The sequence below is a fragment of the Tyto alba genome, unplaced genomic scaffold (assembly GCF_018691265.1).
Source record: "Tyto alba isolate M040663 unplaced genomic scaffold, T.alba_DEE_v4.0 Super-Scaffold_16, whole genome shotgun sequence".
In the NCBI taxonomy this organism is placed as follows: Eukaryota; Metazoa; Chordata; class Aves; order Strigiformes; family Tytonidae; genus Tyto; species Tyto alba.
Genome location: NW_024881278.1, coordinates 24,934,473 through 24,953,605, shown reverse-complemented (window position 1 = coordinate 24,953,605; position 19,133 = coordinate 24,934,473). Strand labels below are relative to the sequence as shown.

Sequence of the window (19,133 nt, the reverse complement as noted above, 5' to 3'; positions counted from 1 at the left end):
CTCCTTCCTTTCTCACTGTATACGCTAAGTTTTCTAAGCAGAGATATGGTACACTCTAATTTTAATGAATCATCTCATCTGAACACAGATATTCTGAATATTCAAAAAAATTAGGCTTGCCAGCTATTGAAAGTGCTCCTGTCCCTGAAATGAATGCAGTAAACTGTAGGTATAAAGAGTAGAGTAGAACTAGCTCAAAGGTGAGACACCACCCTACCAACATCTACATAGGAAGAAATGACATTTTGTCAGTTGATTGTCATTCTCTGAAGGGATCCTATATCCCAACAGATCTGCAGGTGGTTGTGAAACTCGTGTAGGTGTAAGTAATGGGAGAAACCATCTTCTATAGTGACAGCCCAAAGCCAACAGAAAAAAGACTGCATTCATCTTTCAGGACTGGCCTTTCTTTGGCTCAGATTCCATCAGTGATCCAGAACCTAAGCAAGGGGGTTAGAACATGAAGCAATTCTCTTGGAAGTAAAAATTTCATTAATTCTTCAGTGATTGATGTGCTGACTGCAGTGAAGCCAGCAGCAAAAGTAGTTCAGGTTTTGCAAATAAATTTATGTTTATTCTGAGGTTATTTCTAATACCTGGAGTAACTGCAGAAGTTCCTGTCAGGTGTTCGAAAAAGCCTTTTCTCATTTTAAGTGCATATATGGTTCTTAAAGGTCCTATACCAAAACCCAACCACCAACTCCTTACTGAAACTCTGGATATTGTTGAAGTCCTGTATAATTATTTTGGACTAAAAACTGCCTTGAAATACTGTGACAAGAATACTGTGCTGTCTTGAGCCTTGTGATGTCAGTTACAGCTGTACAAAATTAGTATACAATTTCAGGAAAATCAAACTAGTGGTGTTTTTTCACTGGTTGTTGGTAATTATTGGCTTTCTCTGCTTACTCAAAGAAGTCAGACACAACATGCACAGCCTTCTACTCTCATCTTTCAACTATCTTTGAAGCTTAGATATACTGACAGCATTGCTCTAATACCTGTCCTGGGAGAACCCAGGCTGTACCTTCTCACCGGAGCAAGTGGGATCAGACCCAGGCTTCCAGAAATTATCTTTGCTGGAGTACAGTTAGAATTTTAATGAATACAGAGTAAAGTCTGAAATAAAGGAATCTCCAAAATGTAGGCCTAGTGAAAGAGATCTGTTGGTGCTCCATGAAACACTGATGTAAGTAGTTACATGGATATGGGAACTCAGTATTATTGGTCAGGTAAAAGGACACAACTTTGTAGTGCCTCAAAATTGTTGTGAAATATTCGAGGCCAGATTTTCAGATGATGAAACCCAGGAGATTATCATGGAAGAAAATAAGGTTTGCTAACCTATTCTAGATGATAATCTAATCCCTGGAGGGTTTTCATATGATCATAAATTACTGGAACACCCACATCCTTCGAACAAACCATCACTGAAAAAAATAATTTGCCCTAATGGGTCACAGAAATATTTATATTTCCAGTTCTGTCATTCGTGACATACAAATACCTTAAAATAATCATGTATGTAGATATGTATGTATGCATGTATGTTTGTATGTGGAAACTAAATCTTGCAGGCAAATATTTTTGCACTGTCTTAAAAAAATGGAAGACATCTTTTCTTGTTGCACAAAGAAACGAAACCATGATAAATCAGCCCATGAAAATGAAGTATCCCAGTGCTGACACAGGAATAGATCCTGAGTTCATTAGACAAGCTGGAGAAAAAGCAAAAGAATTAATTTTACAGTAAAATTAGACCACTTTCTCTCAGTATAGCTTGAGTAGAATTGTCTTTGTTATCCAGTATGTACAGCCCATGTGTTTTCTGCTTATCTTCAGGAAATTCAAATGTATATTCTGAGTGGTCATCAAAATTCATTATAAGGAACAGTGAAGCACAATTAGCTAGGATAATTTAAGATGTCTCATTAGAATTGATCAAAAAATACATAGAGGCAGCTTGGCCTTTAAAGAGCTTGGGAATGTTGGTGACCGTATTTTTTTTGGCCATTATATTTGACAAGGGTTATGTGTATTTTATGCATATGTACTGAAATATGTACTCTTTTCTTGCATGTAAGTTTTGTCCTACCAGAAAAAGATTAATTTGGCCATTTGTCTGGAATTTCTAAATGTTGGTATCCTGGAATTCCTAGTGATGCAAGACCTCCGCAGTTATCACAACGTGAGAACGATTTTGCATGCATTAGTTGTTGTATCTACTCAGGATTTTCCTATGCATGCAGTTCTTTCTGCTATGAATGCCTCTGTACAACAGTAACTTTATAAATATGTCTGTTTTCAAAAGGCAGTGTATGTAGGAGAAATGTGGTACTTGTTTCCTTTCTAAGAATTTTCTCTTGTCTACTGATGCACTATTTGGAAGGAGAAAATACGAGCTAGGAAGGATGGTTGCAGAGATAAAGCATAAGACTAAAGATTAGGCATGGATATGTCATTTCTTTTAGCCAGTGACTCGATGACCCATGTGTAAAGAGGAGATAACTCTTCTTACCATACTGTTAATGCAGAAGTTAACCCAAGTGCATAAAAATCCATAGCAATATTATGTGTGCCATAAAGCAGGTACACATTTATTTCCTAAGAGTTGTCTAAGGAAGACTACCTGACTACTTTGATAGCCTAAAAACTGCAGTCTAAGGAACTATTGTGCCAGCCCTCTCCCATTTTTCCAAACAACAGCACTGTGATCCAGTGTACTGAAAGATCATCTAACCTGAGGGGACTGAAACAGCTAGTAAGTGTCTACATTCAACTTCATTTGCTGACCTTCCCATTTATTAAATATTATGTAGGAACTTGCAGTGTCTGAGCACAAAAAAAAAACCCACCTTTGGCATTCCTTTGGAATTCTTTGCACCTCCTAACAATCCCTTATTACTAACATGCTGCTCTAAATTTGGCCTCCAACATAGATGCGCATATGAGATGCAGTAGCCTTTATAGAGAAACTATCTTCAGATATTGAAATACATCATGAAGAAAGACTTCCAACTCAGGCATAATGTTCCTCACTCTCTAAATATATACAGTTATCCCAACTGTTATATACCCTACTGTGTCCTTGCAACTATGGAAAAATCATATCAAGAAGGAAATTAAAGTACAAATTTACAATATATGGCAATAACTGTGGCACAAATGACGGCAACAGTGTACCTTCCTGCTGTGTGTTAACTTCAGCTCTGCTGGCAAAGTGACAGCAAGTTTGGAGAGAGAAGAGGAAAGCAAAACAGAGCAAAGAGATCATCATTGGATAATGGAAGTAGCAGCCTCCACTTCTTTGGATGCGACAAGAAACTACATTAGCTTCCTCTTCGGTTTGAATGTGAAGGCAAATATTTTAATACAACAAATCAAGGACAAAAGCATGTGAGATGCTGAGAACTTCACAACTCTCTGAAATAGCTTGTAGTGAGTCTGACTGCAAAAGACTGAAAGGCATTTGCTACATGGAGAATGAATGATTTTGCAAGTACCTATTTACTGCAGGAGGACTACTGTATATTTCATGCCTAGCAAACAGTACCCTATGCCTCCCACTTGCCAAGTAAGTAATTCAGCAAAAGCAGATTGATTTCCTAACCGCACTGCAATGTTTCATCCCTGGACAGAGATGAAAATCCTTTTTATATTTCTTTAAGATTTGTGGGGAAATACATTCATCAGGATGTCTTGAGACTAACTGAACAAATATATCAGTAAACATTTAAGGCATTATGATATCTGCATTGTCCACCAGGACTTCAGGAAACTTAACTGCAATAAAAGCACAAAGACTGCCACAGCTCCATTTCAGTGTCTTAGAAAATACGCATTACCTTTGGAAAGCATAAGGTAAATATGAAAACACACATGTACACACAAATATCCTACATCCGTTCTTGCTCTTTTTCTGATTATTCAATAACTAGGGCCTACGTATAACTAAGTAATTGGATCACTGGCACCAAAAGCAGTTAAAAACTCCTAATATTACCAGTCAAAACTAATGATGGAATTCCAGAGCCCTGTGTATCATTGTGTCTTCAGTGTGCCTTTGGATTTTAAAATCCAGCTGTAAACTGACAAAACACTTGATAAACGATGCAACAGGAAGTGGTCTCAGTAACTTCATTAGTCTTTTTATCTTCACTGGATCTGTCATCCAGCTCCCCACACATCACCTACCAAGCAAATATACTGACTTTGCAATGGTGTATCTGATATACGGAACAGGGCAGAAAGCAATTGAGGTCACTGTGTTTATTTACATGATATAATCTGTAATTGATAGATCCTTTTCTGAAAGGTGTTTTATACAGACTAGTAACAGTAGAAGAACTTTATCTCCCTACTCCTGAATAACAGAGAAGAAAGTTTTCTTTAAGATTCTTAAAGGGCTCACATTACTTTACTACAGAGACATCCTTTACTGTATCACAAAGTCACTGTGAGTTTGTGGCCAGTCCCTGTGAGCATGTGGCCAGTCCCGGCAAGGCATTCCAGTTTGTAGATGGGAACCTGCAATGCTGGCATATCTACAGTAGGGAATAGAGGACAGTGCAGAGATTCCTGGGCTAGTTACATCCATGAGATTCAGTGCAACACCTTGAAGAGAAACTATTCAGGAATGCAGAAATGGGATAGCTATTATCGTGGTGTTTTATTTGATCCAATAAACATGAGTCGCAAAAAAAGCTAATTGGCTTGGGCACAGGGACGTTCTGGGAGTCCACAAGTTCTGGCAGAAAGCTTCACTGCAGCGTATAGATATATCTACAAGGGAGAAAACAGTGACCAAGTAGGATGGTCTGTGACAGAGGAGGAGGTAAGCTCAGTCCCACTGAAGAGCCTGGATATTGCCCCAGTGGTCGAACCAGGAATGTGACAGAATGTGACCTTGCCAACAAAAAGCATCAGTTTGTTGTGGCAACAGGGCAGTTATGAAGTCAGCCAAGGGCAGAATCTCTGTGCTCATTGTGTCCTGACCTTTGATCTGGGAGAGCTGCTTTCACATTTTCTATATGGAAATCCTGTGAAGAGGGGACTATTGCCTTACGTTTAGCCTGCTACCTGCCCTGTCTTTGGACATTGGTTACCCATGGTAATCAGCTTGCTTTACTTTCTTCCTCTTCTACTCCCCTTCCCGAAACTCAATAACAAACAAATTAATTGTCTTACTTGATGAAATCTTTTCTCAGATGAGAAATCTGTGCTTTATATCACTTTTATAAAATGCAGCAAGTACGATGATCCTGGAAACAAGAGGTTGAATTCTTAGTTCACATGCCAGAATGTCTGCCTAGCTCTAGTCAGTTAAAAGGACAGTATTGACTTCTAGATAATGACTAGACATACCCTACAAGTTGTGATCTGACTATACTGGAGGCTGTAAGAAACTCCGCAGTCTAAGGTAGATTATCAGTCAACTTTTATTTCTGTGAAAGAAAAGCCATCCTCCTTTGAGCAGCAGAAGGATATTGATTATGTTACATTTTAAAGAAGTGCGAGATACTATTCTTACTTCCTGGGGGCCCCTCGCCAGCTCCACAGGTTACTGTAAAGGGAATTGCTGACAAATTCTCCTCCTAAAAAGCCTACACGTGAGATTTTCAGATCTAACTACAGACCTATACCCAGTGATTTTTTTTTTTTTTATTTGTATCTAGGCAAGGAACATGATGGAACATAAATGTGAGTTAAGCCCCTGGCCACTTCCATATAGGCTCCAGTATGCCCTGTGTGTATGTGCTTACATTATTCTGAGAGTCACTTCTTTTCTTACATACAGGTCACCTGCTTCATTGTCAGCACATATATATCCCCATTCCGTTCCAAAACACCCCTGGAGATGCTTAAACATCAGTGGAGGACTCCCATGTTGAGACAGAAACTCTGCTAAAGACCAGGAAAGACAAGGAGATTTGGAAGAACTCGGTGATCTAGAGGGATCAGAATATCCATTTCAAACACTATGGAAGAGCTTGAGGAAAATCAGAAAGTTATTCAACTTACTTCACAAGAAGCCCAGGATAATGCTAACAAGAAGCAGCAGCATGACAGGATGGTAAGTGGAAAATACAGTTTTGTCAGATATAAAACTACAATGCATTCTGGAAGATCAGCCAGGAAATTGAGTCTGCAAAGGAAAGTGAGGATTGTAAGACATTTGAGTTACTTCTCAGAGGTAAAGAACCTTAGTGGCTCCCATTTACATGGGTTAACATCAAATTCACAAGATATGAAATCCTTTAATTTGATCAAAAGAGCCATAGTGTTTGGCTTAGATGAACCAAGCACTAATTAAATATTTTAAATTTTTTCTTTATCTCTTCAAATCAGAAAATGTTTATATTGTGGATATTTCATATTTTGTAAGATAATATTCAGTAGAAGATTTCTTTTCCAACTCTAGGAACAAACTTTTTAAAGGGAAATAATGGATATTAGAGAACTAGTGACTCATTATACAAATGTGTGATTATCACTTGAACAAATATTGAGGTTGACTTAGATGAACATATTCTATTTTCATCTATCAGCTTAAATACAAATTTATCCTCCCCCTCTCCAAATTCCAGCAGGAAGCCATCAGACATGACAACATCATCTTTCATCTCAGACAGTAAAATGGAGGGCATGGATACTAAGTGTCTTAGAGCACATTTGGACATGAAGGAAGGAACCAGCGCTTTGCAGTCAGAAGTATCCACCAATTCAGAGGAGCGGGAACAGCTCTATGGCAAGCAGGTCACACCAGCTGATATTGAGCTTGAAAAGATGAGGTAGGATTTTGTGCTGGCTAAACTGAAATATGAACATGAGGATAAGGAAAAGCAAAGGCTTCATGAAGAGAGAATGGAGCAGATTCATCATCAGACAGTAAAAAGATCAGTAAGTAGGGAAAGGAAAAAGGGTTGAACACAGCAGAGACCAAAACATTCACATTCTATGTTAAACAGTGTGTAAGGTTTTAATCTTTCACATGCTAAGTAGTATCATGACTTCTTTTAAAGTTAGACTCAACTAGGTGATCTTTACAGCTTGTACATACACTTAGGGAGAATGGAGTTGTTCCACTCCCTAGAATATGAACTGTGGTAACGTTCATTGCTATAAAATATAGTGAAGAACAGTTAATGCACAAATGAACTTTATGATGTAAGGATCCAAGAACTTTTTTTTTTTTTTTTTACCTTATCTCTCCTCATTCCCCAAACATGAGAGGAACTGGTCTGAATGCCACTTTGATCAGTTCCCTGCTTCTACAGTGGGATCAATTTCCTGGGTTACAGTTAGATGACTCAGATAATAAATGCATGAATAAATGAGTGAATGAAAGAATCTACCAAAGTCATGCAAATTCCATAGACAGTCAGATTTTGCAAGCCTGTTTTTTTACAGAAGTAGATGAAGTTATCATACTTTCAGGCGTATGAGTCCGTTAACAGTAGTCCAGCCCAGAAGAGACCATTCTATTTGGCAGAGTTTAGTAAATGGGACAGCTGCAGGTCTGAGCTCTTCCTGATCTCATTGGCTGCCTGTGGGCCTGACTCTCCTCCAATATAATACAATTTGTCATTGGACTGAGTTAGAGAGTAAGCAGAATATCTGAATCTGAATCATCAACGTTTTAGAGGTACTTGCATGTTTGTCTTCTCTTGCATGTTCTGTGCTCTAAATCAGGACAGAATAGAAGGATGTGTTTTACACAGTCTTTGTAGCATTTGTGTTGTGGTTGTACACAGGAGCTCAGATCATGCACAAGAATGGCACTCGGCTAAGCACAGTATAATCCCTGAAGTTTTCAATATGCATTGATTTAATTATTTTCTTCCATATAGCAAATCCATAGGCCTGGATAGATCTCACAATTATGTGAAGTAAATGCAGTTCCAATGAAATCAATGAAATTATATCAGAGAAAAAAAGATGAGGATCAGGTCCAATATATATTTGTCTAAATTACTGACATGCATCTGGATTAACAAATTAACTACTGAATTTTTTTATTAAATTAAGACCTGAAAGTTTGCCCACGAACATGTGTAAAAGTATGAAAATTACCATGCAGTGAAAAAACATAGACAACGGTTTGTGCCACAGATGTAGAGATGGATACACAAAAACCTTACCATGGGTGTGCACTTACCTCACATGAACAGCTTTGTGTACCTCCACGCTTGTTCTTGCAGTAAATATGAGGTCACTTACCTTAATTTCAAAGAGATAAAATCTTGCTCATACTATGGATATGGGTGGGAATGTGACACCTATCACTTAACACAGCGTAGTTGATTTGCTCTCAGTTCACATGCTGGTTTATCTCACAGCAACTTTTAATGAACTGAGTGTGCCAGAAGGCCAGGTGTGCTCAGAGAAGCAGGGGACTGGGCACGAGTGGAACATAGTCGTGTGACATAATGTGTATCCTTTCCTTTTTCCACAGTTTAGTCAAGGACTCCAAGACCTACTCCAGTCCCCAAACCAGTATGCCTTGTTCCTATACTGCTTCATCGTTATTCATGTTATTTATACAGTAAAGGAGCTGGCCACCTGCTTTTTCCAAACCCATTACCTGTTCTATTTTGCTATTGTGCTCTTTTACGTTCTCAAAAAGATTTTCCAGGAGTACAAAAATAAGAAAAAATGTTCTTAAAAAAGGCAGCATATTGTACTCTTTTTGCCCCTGTTTTTGCTGCTTTTTTATTATCTTTTCCTCACTACACCAATCATACATGCAGGATTTCAGCTATTGTTATATGCACAGTAGCCTAATTATGGAAAACTAACTGATTTCCTCAAGAAAACTGTGACAGAATGACATCATTTGACTTCATGCTGGCTCACCAACGTTTGGCATCATTCAGAGGCATTCATCTATACAAATAAAGTTAAATGAAATAAGAAATAATTTTGGAGTGTGTTCTTTCTATTTTATCTGACCTCACTGGATTAACACAGTAACTTGGTTTTACCAATAATAAATTATCACAAAGAGGTTTCAGAGGTAGATTCATTAGCACAGAAGGAGGTGCTCAGGAAAATTTAATAATCTGTTACATGTTCACTACCATGCACTGGGCAGACACCTTGCTTTGCATTAGGGCTGTCTCTACCTCTGGGACAGAAGCATTCCTCTCTGTGCTGTGCCACCCTCCGTAGCTACACACAGTTTCTATCAGCAATAGACCAGCAAGCACTAGCAAGTGCATACATTCTTTATAAAGGTATTGTGACTTCTGAAGTATCCACACTGATAAGGAAAGATATCAAATGTAGCCCCAATAAAAAGGTGTTTTGTCTAGGAAGAAGGTGACTAGACCCTTTTAATACTATTTCAGTCATGCAATAAAGGATGTTTCCAGCAGAGAAAAGGTGAAAAGTCATCTACCATATGGTAGGTCGGTTAGAGTAAATAGAGTCTTATCAACTATCCAGTGTTGTTAGAATCAGAGCATAATTCACCCATATATCCCCATGCACATGCCTTACTCTGTTTTACTGAAATAAGTTTTTTCTCAGTTTGCATTCTCTTTGCACTGTGTTATTAACAGGAAAACAACCTAAAGAGTATTTGATAATCAGGCTGGATATGCAAAAAAACCATTCAGGGCAGGGTGAAATGGGTGTAGCCTAATACTACTCAGGTCTGTATCCATGATAAGTTTGACCTCAGTCAAGATGGATCTCAGTCAGGATTCTTTGGGCATGCCAGTGGCAATGTGTTTACAAAACCAGTGCTATGTACAAGGCTGTCTGAAGCAAGGCAGTACAGAAAAGAGTATTTCAGATCGAGGTGTAGTGACTGGGTAGTTTCCTGACAATGCAGAATGAGTGCAGAGGGTAGGGATTTCTCGCAGTTCCACAGCCTCTGTGTTTCCAAAGCAGTGGAAGGTTACAGGGAGGGTCCACTTTACATATACAGAAAAATCTGCAGACGATTGAAATGAATGCTGACACAATCTTCCTGAAAGGAAATTTAACCAGGCAAAGTGAGGTTGCTTGCTATAGGCATGACCTACATAAACAGATTTAGAGAACTAGAACAATCAAAAATAAGCAAGTAAATAAAAGCTTTATCCCAGCTGCAGTTCCTCTTTTTCCAGCAAAAGTGACCATTGCTGCTCACTGAAATCCCAGGCCCCCTCATCACTTTAGGATTCCTGTGGAAGGCTGTGATTCAACTTTATTTTTTAAAATTACCTGTAAATAAGCTGCTTTCAAATCAGTGGTTTTCTTTCACTGAAATTGTATCACCCAGACAACTGAGAGAAGCCTGTCCTTTATTTTCTGCTCAGTCTGAAAACAATTCCTGTAGATAATCTGTATATAAATATGGTTTGCAATGGCACAAGAGACTTCAAATACTTCATTGTTGGTAACTCTTGGGTTTTAATCAACAGGAGGGATTATATCAACCAGCATTTAATATTGTTAATTCAAATGACAGCTAGAATTAGTCAAGGATGCAAGACCACTGGAAGTTCCAGAATACCAAGTCTGCACAGAAGCATTATATTTAATACTCATTCAATGGTAACTTTTGGGGAGGGGCAGAAGGAGTTGGTAGTCTTTTGCATTTTATTTACTGCCCACAGGAGGTAATACTAAATAGTCTTAAGACAGCTGCCTTACCACACACACATATTCCAAACACACACATATCCCCAAATCATAAAATCAAGGAGAAAATTAGTCTACCCTTTCCCTGATAGGGGCTCTCTGAGCTGTTACAGGTACCGATGCTATACTTATAAACTTATTCTCACATTGATGAGAGCTAGAAGGTCTTTTGTTTGTTTGTTTGGATGGTTTTATTTTATGTGGTAATTTCTGTGTAGCTGCCTAGCTCCTGGAAGCTGCAGCTCAAAAAAATGTTGAAAATAATTGTTGATAGTCATGAGAAGTAGAAATACAGCAAAGAACAGAAAAATCCAAGCTCCTCCCTAACTGCTTCAGATCCTCTGAGCTTCGATCAGCTCTTGCCCATCCATCAGTGGGGTGACAGATACACCCTTTGAGTTGCCTGGCTGTGCCCTATGTCCTTATTTTATGACAGTAGGCACCTCATCACGAAGTGTATGGTTTCATGTGAAACCACATGAAACTTCATGGTTTCAGCTATTTTAAGCCTAAAAGTAGGCAGTATCTTACAGCTGGTTTGATTTCAAGACAACCAGCAAGTAAAAAAAGCTCAGGGTTGTAGCATAAGCTATTATAAAGTTTCAGAAGCCACTATGAAGAGCCCCAAATTAATGATTAAAAAATAATGTCATAATTCCTATGGGTTTTGGCAGCCAACGTGTGATTTATCAGTACCTGAGTTGGGCATTACTGACCTTGGCAAAACGTTTGCTAATTCACCTACTAGCAAAGACTGTATTTATCATTCTGCCGTAAGGAGGCTGGCTGCACCAAATCAAAGGACAAACTGGGTAGTGAAGGGAAGGCACCAACCGACTAGATAAGCAAAACCTGTTTCACATTTAGCAACTTCATTCTGGGGCCCTCTGGCAGGAAATTTTTCAAAGCTTGAAGCTGGGTGTTTTTAGACGGCTGCCAGGTCAGCTTTGTTGGGAACAGTTTGCACAGGCTCTTTTGGTGATTTCAGACCTCGGATTTAGATTTTGGGACCACGCTGAGCTCCCACCTCTAGGCAGGCGTAACAAACCTGTTCAAAACAATTTTTTTTTTTTTTTTTTTTTTTTTTTTTCATCCCTGCAGGGGGATGCTGAGGAGAGCGGGCCGAGGAGAGGCGCGGCGCAGCAGGCACAACACCTTGCGAGCGCAGCACCGCGTCGGCGCGGCCCCGGCTGAGCAAAACCCCCAGCGGGCGGGGCGGAGCCCGGCGCCCGGCGCCGCGGGAGGGACGCGGGGACACCGCGCCGGTACCAGCACGCCCCCCGCTTCGGCAGCTCCCTCGGCTTGCCAGCGAGCCCCGGGACGCCCCCGGGGGCGGGAGGGCCGGGCAGGGCCTGGTTTTAGGGACAGGTTGGGCGCAGGGGGAGTGACGGCCGAAGGGCAGCGGCCGGCCGGCCAGGGGAGCGAGGGACAAAGAAACCTTGGAGAGCTTCGGAGCAACGCAGGGGTGAGTGACCGGAGCCCTTCTGTAAGAGGGAAGGGATGGGGGGGTGTTGCGGGCGGGTTTTCATGCTCTGGAGAGCGTGAAGTTAACTTATTTTCACCTGTGCAATCGCGAAAGCGTTGCTCGGATCAGAAACCTGTAATAACTTGTGAAGATTTGCAAGTGGCAGTTAGGAGGGGTGAGGTGGGATAGGAGGAGAAAGAGAACTTGTTTTTGCTGAGCTGCAGCGGCGCCCCAGCTGCCCGGCGGTACCTGCGAGCTCAGGTGCGCTCCCCGCCGCCCTGAAACTGGGAAGGGTGTCAGGAAAGGGGCTCCTGCCCGCCTTGCTTTGGAGAGCAGTTTGTCCGTGGCAAAGAGCTGGGCGCAGTTCTGCTAGTTGTATAAAGGGTTGCCGTTGCAATGGATTGGATGCTTTTGCTCCAAATCTTTTCGGGACTGGTTTAAAGGCCAGTACTACACTTGCTAACAGGCATGAGCAGCCAGCTTCTGGGTATACTGTATGTACTCTGTGTTTGGGGGGAGTGGGGAGAAGATACTTTTGGGTCTTCTGTTACTCCTTTTTAGATTAATATAAGCTCTGCTGGAGAAAAACATTTTAGGTCCTGCCTGCTGTGTTCAGCTTTATGAATTGCTTTGTAGGTCTGACAGAACAAGGTAGGCTCTTAGTTGCATTACAGTTGTGGAGATGACTCCTTGATGTACAAAACTAGGGTGTTAAAAGTGTGTGTTTGTGGATGCAGGTGGCTGGTCCCTCCTCTCAGTGGTGGGAGGTGAGGCCTGATGGGGTAAGTGCTGGCACCTGGGATGCCACTGATCACAGCCAGGTGTGGATCAGCCCCCTTAGAGGAGCCTCACACCCTAAATCCCAGTCCTCTCTGTCCTTTTCCATCTTCTTTCCAAAGACCCAAACTATTTGGCCTAAATTACAGTAATGTTCTGGAATTATCCTTTTGTCTGTGCTTGGTTGTATAAGGGCTATCTTTGACATGTGTTGTATGTTTAAAAGCGAGACGCTTTACCACCCTGCAGAGATGCACTGTGTCTGTGTAAACACTTGTGTTCTTGGCTTTTCTCTAAAAGTTAAGATGTTTGTAGTTCTGTGGCTAGGTTAATTAACTCTGCACTTTTGGAATTCCCTTTGTCTTGTTTGGATCTTGGGAACTGTAGTTGCTCAGCACTTTGTGGACTCAAGTCCTTTCAAAGTACTTGAAATGCCCAACCTTGGATGGGTGTTACTGAAATGATAATTTGGCTTCTTAAAAGCTATGGTCTCTTGAGATATGTTATTGCTTTATTGTTGTTAAGAGAACTTTAAAAGCCTGCCTTGGTGCTTTTGTCCAAGGACCTTATCATGTAGGTAGCCTCTATGCTACATCGTGGTCCAACTTTCACTGAAACCAGTGTAAATCATTCTGTTAACCTCAGTGGTAGCTGGGTTAGCTGTTCTGGCTTGCAAAAGTACTCAAGAGTATTACCACTGTAGAGGCTGATGGGATAGCATAGCTGTAAAAATCTCATTACAGCCACAAAACTCTCCAGGTATGCACACTGGGCAGCAACTTTGACCTTAGTTGTTTGGTGTTTCCCACGGTGTCCTTCTGTTGGCAGCAGAAGCTGGCGGAGTGTGTGTTTGTTTGGGGGATTTTTGAGTACTTCAGTGAGGGAAGCCAGAAAATAGGTCCTTGTTTGCTTTCTCCTGCAGCCTTGATATCACAGTAAAGAACTTTAATTTCCATTAAGAAATGTCTCCGTGTTCTTTTTTTTTTTTTTTGTACGTGTGTTCTGTCCCTGAAGGTCTCACTGCTGTTGAGAAACTCTTGATATCCATGTGGGTTAATCTTACTGCAGAAAGAAAATTAGTGTGTGACTTCTCTCACCTGCTTAGTCCAATTAATGAATTGGTCACCGGCATGAGCAAAAATGGATTCAGGTGCATGCTTGGGGTGGGGAGAGAGGGATGAAGAAAAAGGATGAGGTGCATCTCTGAGATGCTGAGGGTGATTCTGGCTGAAGGAACAGAATTCACTGGACTCCAGTTTCTCTGATTAGGCTGAATGTGTGTGTGGGCTTTGCCACCTGCAAGGCATGAGCAGATATATCTCAGAGGTGTTCAGTGTGATGGTGTGCAGCTGGAACAAGGGCCTTAGCAGGACATTCATGTATGTGAATCAAGGTCTTGTTACTTAAATGGTTTGAAGTAGTAGCATGCTCACAGCCATTCCTCTATCCCTAGTTTAGTACGTATTTCTCCAGTGCTTCCTGAAGGACAACCTATGTCTGTCCCCAGTGCACTGCTGCCCTGCATGACTCCAGTACAAGCACCGCTGCCCCTTGTCCCCAGAGCTCTGGGTGCTGCTTCCTGCACGTCAGCTGGTGGCTCTGCCTTCAGCACTGGTGTAAGTAGAGATAAATGGCTTACAGGACTTGTGTTATTTCCAATCAGGTTGTCTTCTGAGTGCTGAGGGTAACCACCTAAAACGTGGTGTCTCTCCAGGGCCCAAGAACCACCATCACTCAGCTGGTGCTTAGGCTGAAAGTGCCCGTTGGGTCTGAAGCATGGAGGGATTGGGAGCTGTAGGAATTAGTGGAAACTTTTACCTCTTTCTAGAAGCCAGTCTGCTCACTGGCAAGAAAGAAGGTAGTAGACTCTATTTTGGGGCTGACTTTTTCCAGGTGGCCTTCATTAAGGATTTGAAGAAAGTTAGAGAGGTCTCTGGTCTGGTAGAGTTTTCTCTCCCTAAATTGTTTAGGTAGTAAGGCCTCTGTTCAGAAGGAAGAGCAGACAGCAGGGCTGGCACAGTCTAGCTGTCTGATAGTCACTTTAAAAAAAAAAAAAACCAAAAAAAACCAAACACCTTTGTCTTTGGGGGAAATTGCCATTATTATTATTATTTTTGCGGTGCTAGTATTTGGTCATGCAGAATTTGTGTGATTGCCTCTCACCATGATCTTACTGCAGGTGGACTCAGAAGCAAGGAGAAGTGTTGTTGACTGCTGTAAAATTGATGGTGTGCTTAAAGATGAGTATGTGCTTAGCTGTATACTTCTTTGTTGGACTAAATCCATGTGCAGAATGCTATTTCTTATAACATCTGTAAAAGGGAAATAATATTTCCCTCCCCTTTGAAGGTTGCAGGAGGCTGACTTGTAAGTTTTGACATATCATCTTTTTTTTTTTTGATGGACGGTGCTATTTAAACATCAAACTGCTTAAATATGTACTGTAAAATAGCGCAGAAAACAGGTGTAGAAAGAGCTCCCTCTGTGAATCATCCGTAGTCTAAGACTGCCCTCTTTTGAAGGTTATCAGTTCCTGCACTGGGCTCAGAGGGGTCTCTTACTAAAGTTGCTTCGCAGCTGACCCTTGCTTTTTATATTTTCCTTTAAAATGTTGATTTTCCTTTTAGAGGAAACGCTAGAAAGTCTCAGAATAATTCAAGACATTTGCTGCTGTGTTCACCCCAGGGTAGAAAACTGTCAGGTGAAATTTTTCTTCCTTTTATTTTTACCCTTCCTTTAGAAACAAGGTATGTTGCTGGAAGATTAGAGATAGCACAGCCTTTCAAAACATTTGTTTAAATGTGGCAAGGGTAGGGATGTAGATGACCGAACCTCGCCAAATTTTTGGAGAGATTTAACAATGCTGTACCTCAGTGCCGTAAGAAATCTTGCCCTGTGCTAGTATGCAGTGTCCTAAATCTCCTAGCTGATCGTACATGATTTTGAATTGTATTTTTCTTGAAGGTAACATCTTTTTAGTAATATGACCAGGGCAACAAGAAGATACAAGGACTAAGAACTCTGGTGCCAAAAGAAAATGTTTCTTTTGTTCATCTGTCAAGGTTTTGGGGGTTTTTTTGTGTTTGCCTTTTTTTGGTTGGTTGGTTGGTTTGTTTGTTTGTTTGTTTGTTTTTTTTTTAATTCTCCCATGTGATTTAAGGTTACACAATCTTGATATGGTTAAGTCACAGAATACTGTCCTATCTTACTCTTAAAGCTTGTTTTGATAGATTTTGGCGAGTAGTTTATTGTTTGTTTTAAGAATAAAACATATTTGAACATTTCTGCTGGCCTGGGAGCTTATCTGTTTTATTTTACTGCAGTGCTCCCCTGCAGCCTGATTTTTGCCCCATCTTATGGGATATCCTCAGGCCAGAGGAGAGATTCTTGCCCTGATCCATATTCCGGGCCAAGCCAAATGTGCCTTTGACATTGAGTAAACCAAGAGTCAGAAGACAGTAAGGCTTGCAGAAGGGAGGCAATCCAGAGCAGTGCTGTAGGCAGCTCAGTAGGACCATGACAACTTAACTTGTTTTCAGGGACTTCTTCTCAGAGTGAGCCTACCTGCCCATGGGTTGAGAACTGCAAAGGGCTAAATTGCTTTTTGCCTTGTCTGGGGTCATGTTATTTGTCACTTCTTAACAAAATACTGGAAACTTGGGATCAGCCCAGCACTATCATGTGTGTGTGCTGGATAAGGGTTCAGAAAAACCTGTAGCTGTCACGTATTCCCGACAGTGTTCTTCAGCTCACCAAATTAGTATCTGTTGTTGGTTCTGCTACAGAAATTTAAATGGAGAAAATGATTTTTATTTTCCTAGGAGAATAAGCAAATTAGTTGATTAACTCTTGTTGGCTCACCAAAGTTGTAACATCATTCAAAGATGTCCCACTTAAAAATGGTATTCTGAGTTTTTGTTTCTGACAAAACTAGTTCTTCAAGGGTGAAATAAGTTATCTTCTGTGTTCTTTCTTTGCAGTGAACAACCACTCTGTCTATTAAGATAAGAAAATGCCTGGGTTTTGTCTTCTTTGCACAAGCTGATATCTGAGAACATTCTCCCATAGTGGTGGGAGCATGTTCTTTCCAGAGCCTGTAGGGGGTGGAAAATTATTTTGGCCTCAAACCTTAATTCAGAGGTGCTGAATATGTAGTCACTCTAATAGCAGGAGTTTTAAGAGCATCTTTCAGTAAGGTGCTTTAGACTCTAAGCTGTGGTGGAATAAATCTTTTAAGATCAGTTATTCTCCTGATCCCTGGCTACGATCAGAATTGTAACAAGTGCTGTTCTGACTGGATCCAATCTAGAATAGCCACTGTGATATTTGGCTTGGGTTTTGAATTTATGCGGGCTTCAGTTGCTCGTAGCTACCACGGTATTTCAGCACAGAAAATTGAAACAACTAGCTAGTTGGTTTTCTGTAGTGCTTAACGTGTCTCACTGCATTTCAAAGACTAGGACAGCTGGTAGTGATTTTATGTAGAGATATGTGGTGGTGTTCGGATGTTTTCAGATCCTAGAGTTGTTTCTTCTAAGCACTGAGATCTCAGAATGTTTCAGGTGAGGCATGTGACTAAACTTATTCTCCTCTCCCCTTTCTTGCTGGAGAGGAAAATCAGCAGCATAGGAAGACCAGGGTGTCTTAGCATCTGATCCACTGAGGCGCTGAGTTGGATATCTCTGTGTCAAAGTCCTTCTCTCTCTGATGCTCTCTGCAGCCTGACATGCTGTTGGTCCTGCTTTTCAAATAACCTGAGAAGGAAGGAAGGAGGAGGCATGCCCCCTGCAAGCAAAATTTCTCATACTGTCCAGTAACTTTCTTACTCTTGCCCTTCCAGCACTGAATGTCTTGTGTGACGTTCATTGCTTCTCCCTCTCCGTGTCATTTTTCATTCACAGCCCCAGTAACTATGTTTGGGGTTATTAACATCTCGGTCTCCACTGTTCCTCCACATCAAGATCCAATTTCCCGAGGATGCAGATGGAGACAAGAAGCAAGAGGGAGAGGACAAGGAGGTGAGAGGCCTAGTAGGGACAGCAGCTGGGTGGAGTGGAAGACTTGCTGGGAAAGATTGCTCTGGGTGACACGTTGGGTGACAGTCTTTTGCCTTATTCCATTTTGCAGTACAAGGATGACATATAGGTGCTTTTGACCTTCTGAAGGACAATGTCCTTGCAGTCTTCTTTATGGTGACAGAAGAGAGCATTTTAGAGGGTTGGAAGTTAATTTAGCTGACCAGTGACGGGCAGGCTCCTGTGAAATGTACCCTTTGGCATCACTGCCCCCAGGGGCTGTACAGAAGGTTTCTGCTGTGATTTGAAACTGCAGGGTTCCCTGTCTGAGAAAGCAAGTGAGGAAGAGTCAGTGTCTGTGCAAAGACCATTTTTTTATTAAAAAAAAAAAAAAAAAAAAAGAGGCAGGTCAGGAGTGTGGTTTCAGTGGGGTGCAGCTACAGATTGGGCTGTGAGACAAATGTGACATCTGGTTTCCTGCACAGCCCCTTGTGTCAAATGGTGTGACTGAGCTCTGGCTGCAGCCTGTCCCTCCATGAGGTATTGAGGCTGTCTTTCCTTTCCTTACTTATTGTCAGGACTTTTACAAGACCCTTATATCCCTGAGGCCTCTGGCTCTGTCAAAATGGGATTGAAATCGGGCAGCTAGATTTTTAAAAGGGAAAATAAAACCCGAACTCCCTCTGGCAAGAGGGCCAAGAAGGACAGCAGAAATTACTGAATTTACTGATTCTAATTCAACAGATGTGGTAAGATTATTTTTCTTACAACAGCTCAGTTATTTTCATTATTGAGCTTGCTTTTGTTTTTTTCTTTTTTAAACCCGATGACCTATTTTGATGTCAGACTGCAGGTAAAATGTATCCAAAAATCCTAAACCTGTATCTTTAACAATTGTGTTTCACACACGGTACAACAGCATCCATACAAAATACATCCAAAGAGTAGAAAGTATTTAGTTTTTTTCCCTGTGGGCTTTGTTGCTGTGTATCAGCAAGACAAGCTACCAAAAGAGTAGCAGAGCCAATGATGTTTTAATCCTGTTGACCTGTGATCTGTTTTGCTACTAGTTTATCTGCCGTAATGACCCCTGTTTGCCTCATCTTTGTGTGTCCAGGGTCAGGGCCTGAAGTAAGAAAGAGTATTGCAGTGGCTATTGGAGAGCCACATCTATACTGGTTGACTGGCTGCTACCAGCCAAGAAGTGTTCTAGCTGAGTTCCTCCTTTGCTCTCCCCACATGAG

General features: G+C 41.1%; 1 protein-coding gene across 5 annotated transcripts in view; it reads left to right on the top strand.

Annotated features, from left to right (window-relative positions):
- The window catches only part of LOC104356805, a 115,025-nt gene that overhangs the window by 61,402 nt on the left and 34,490 nt on the right, over positions 1 to 19,133 (top strand). For 4 of the 5 annotated variants that reach the window (XM_042789317.1, XM_042789319.1, XM_042789318.1 and 1 more), the window contains 3 exons: positions 5,798 to 6,073; positions 6,588 to 6,791; positions 11,734 to 12,097. In XM_042789317.1, coding sequence (XP_042645251.1) covers positions 6,042 to 6,073; positions 6,588 to 6,791; positions 11,734 to 12,097 — 600 coding nt within the window. In that variant the 5' untranslated portion in view covers positions 5,798 to 6,041. The remainder of the gene's footprint in view (positions 1 to 5,797; positions 6,074 to 6,587; positions 6,792 to 11,733; positions 12,098 to 19,133) is intronic. The other variant, XM_042789321.1, reaches the window with a different exon arrangement.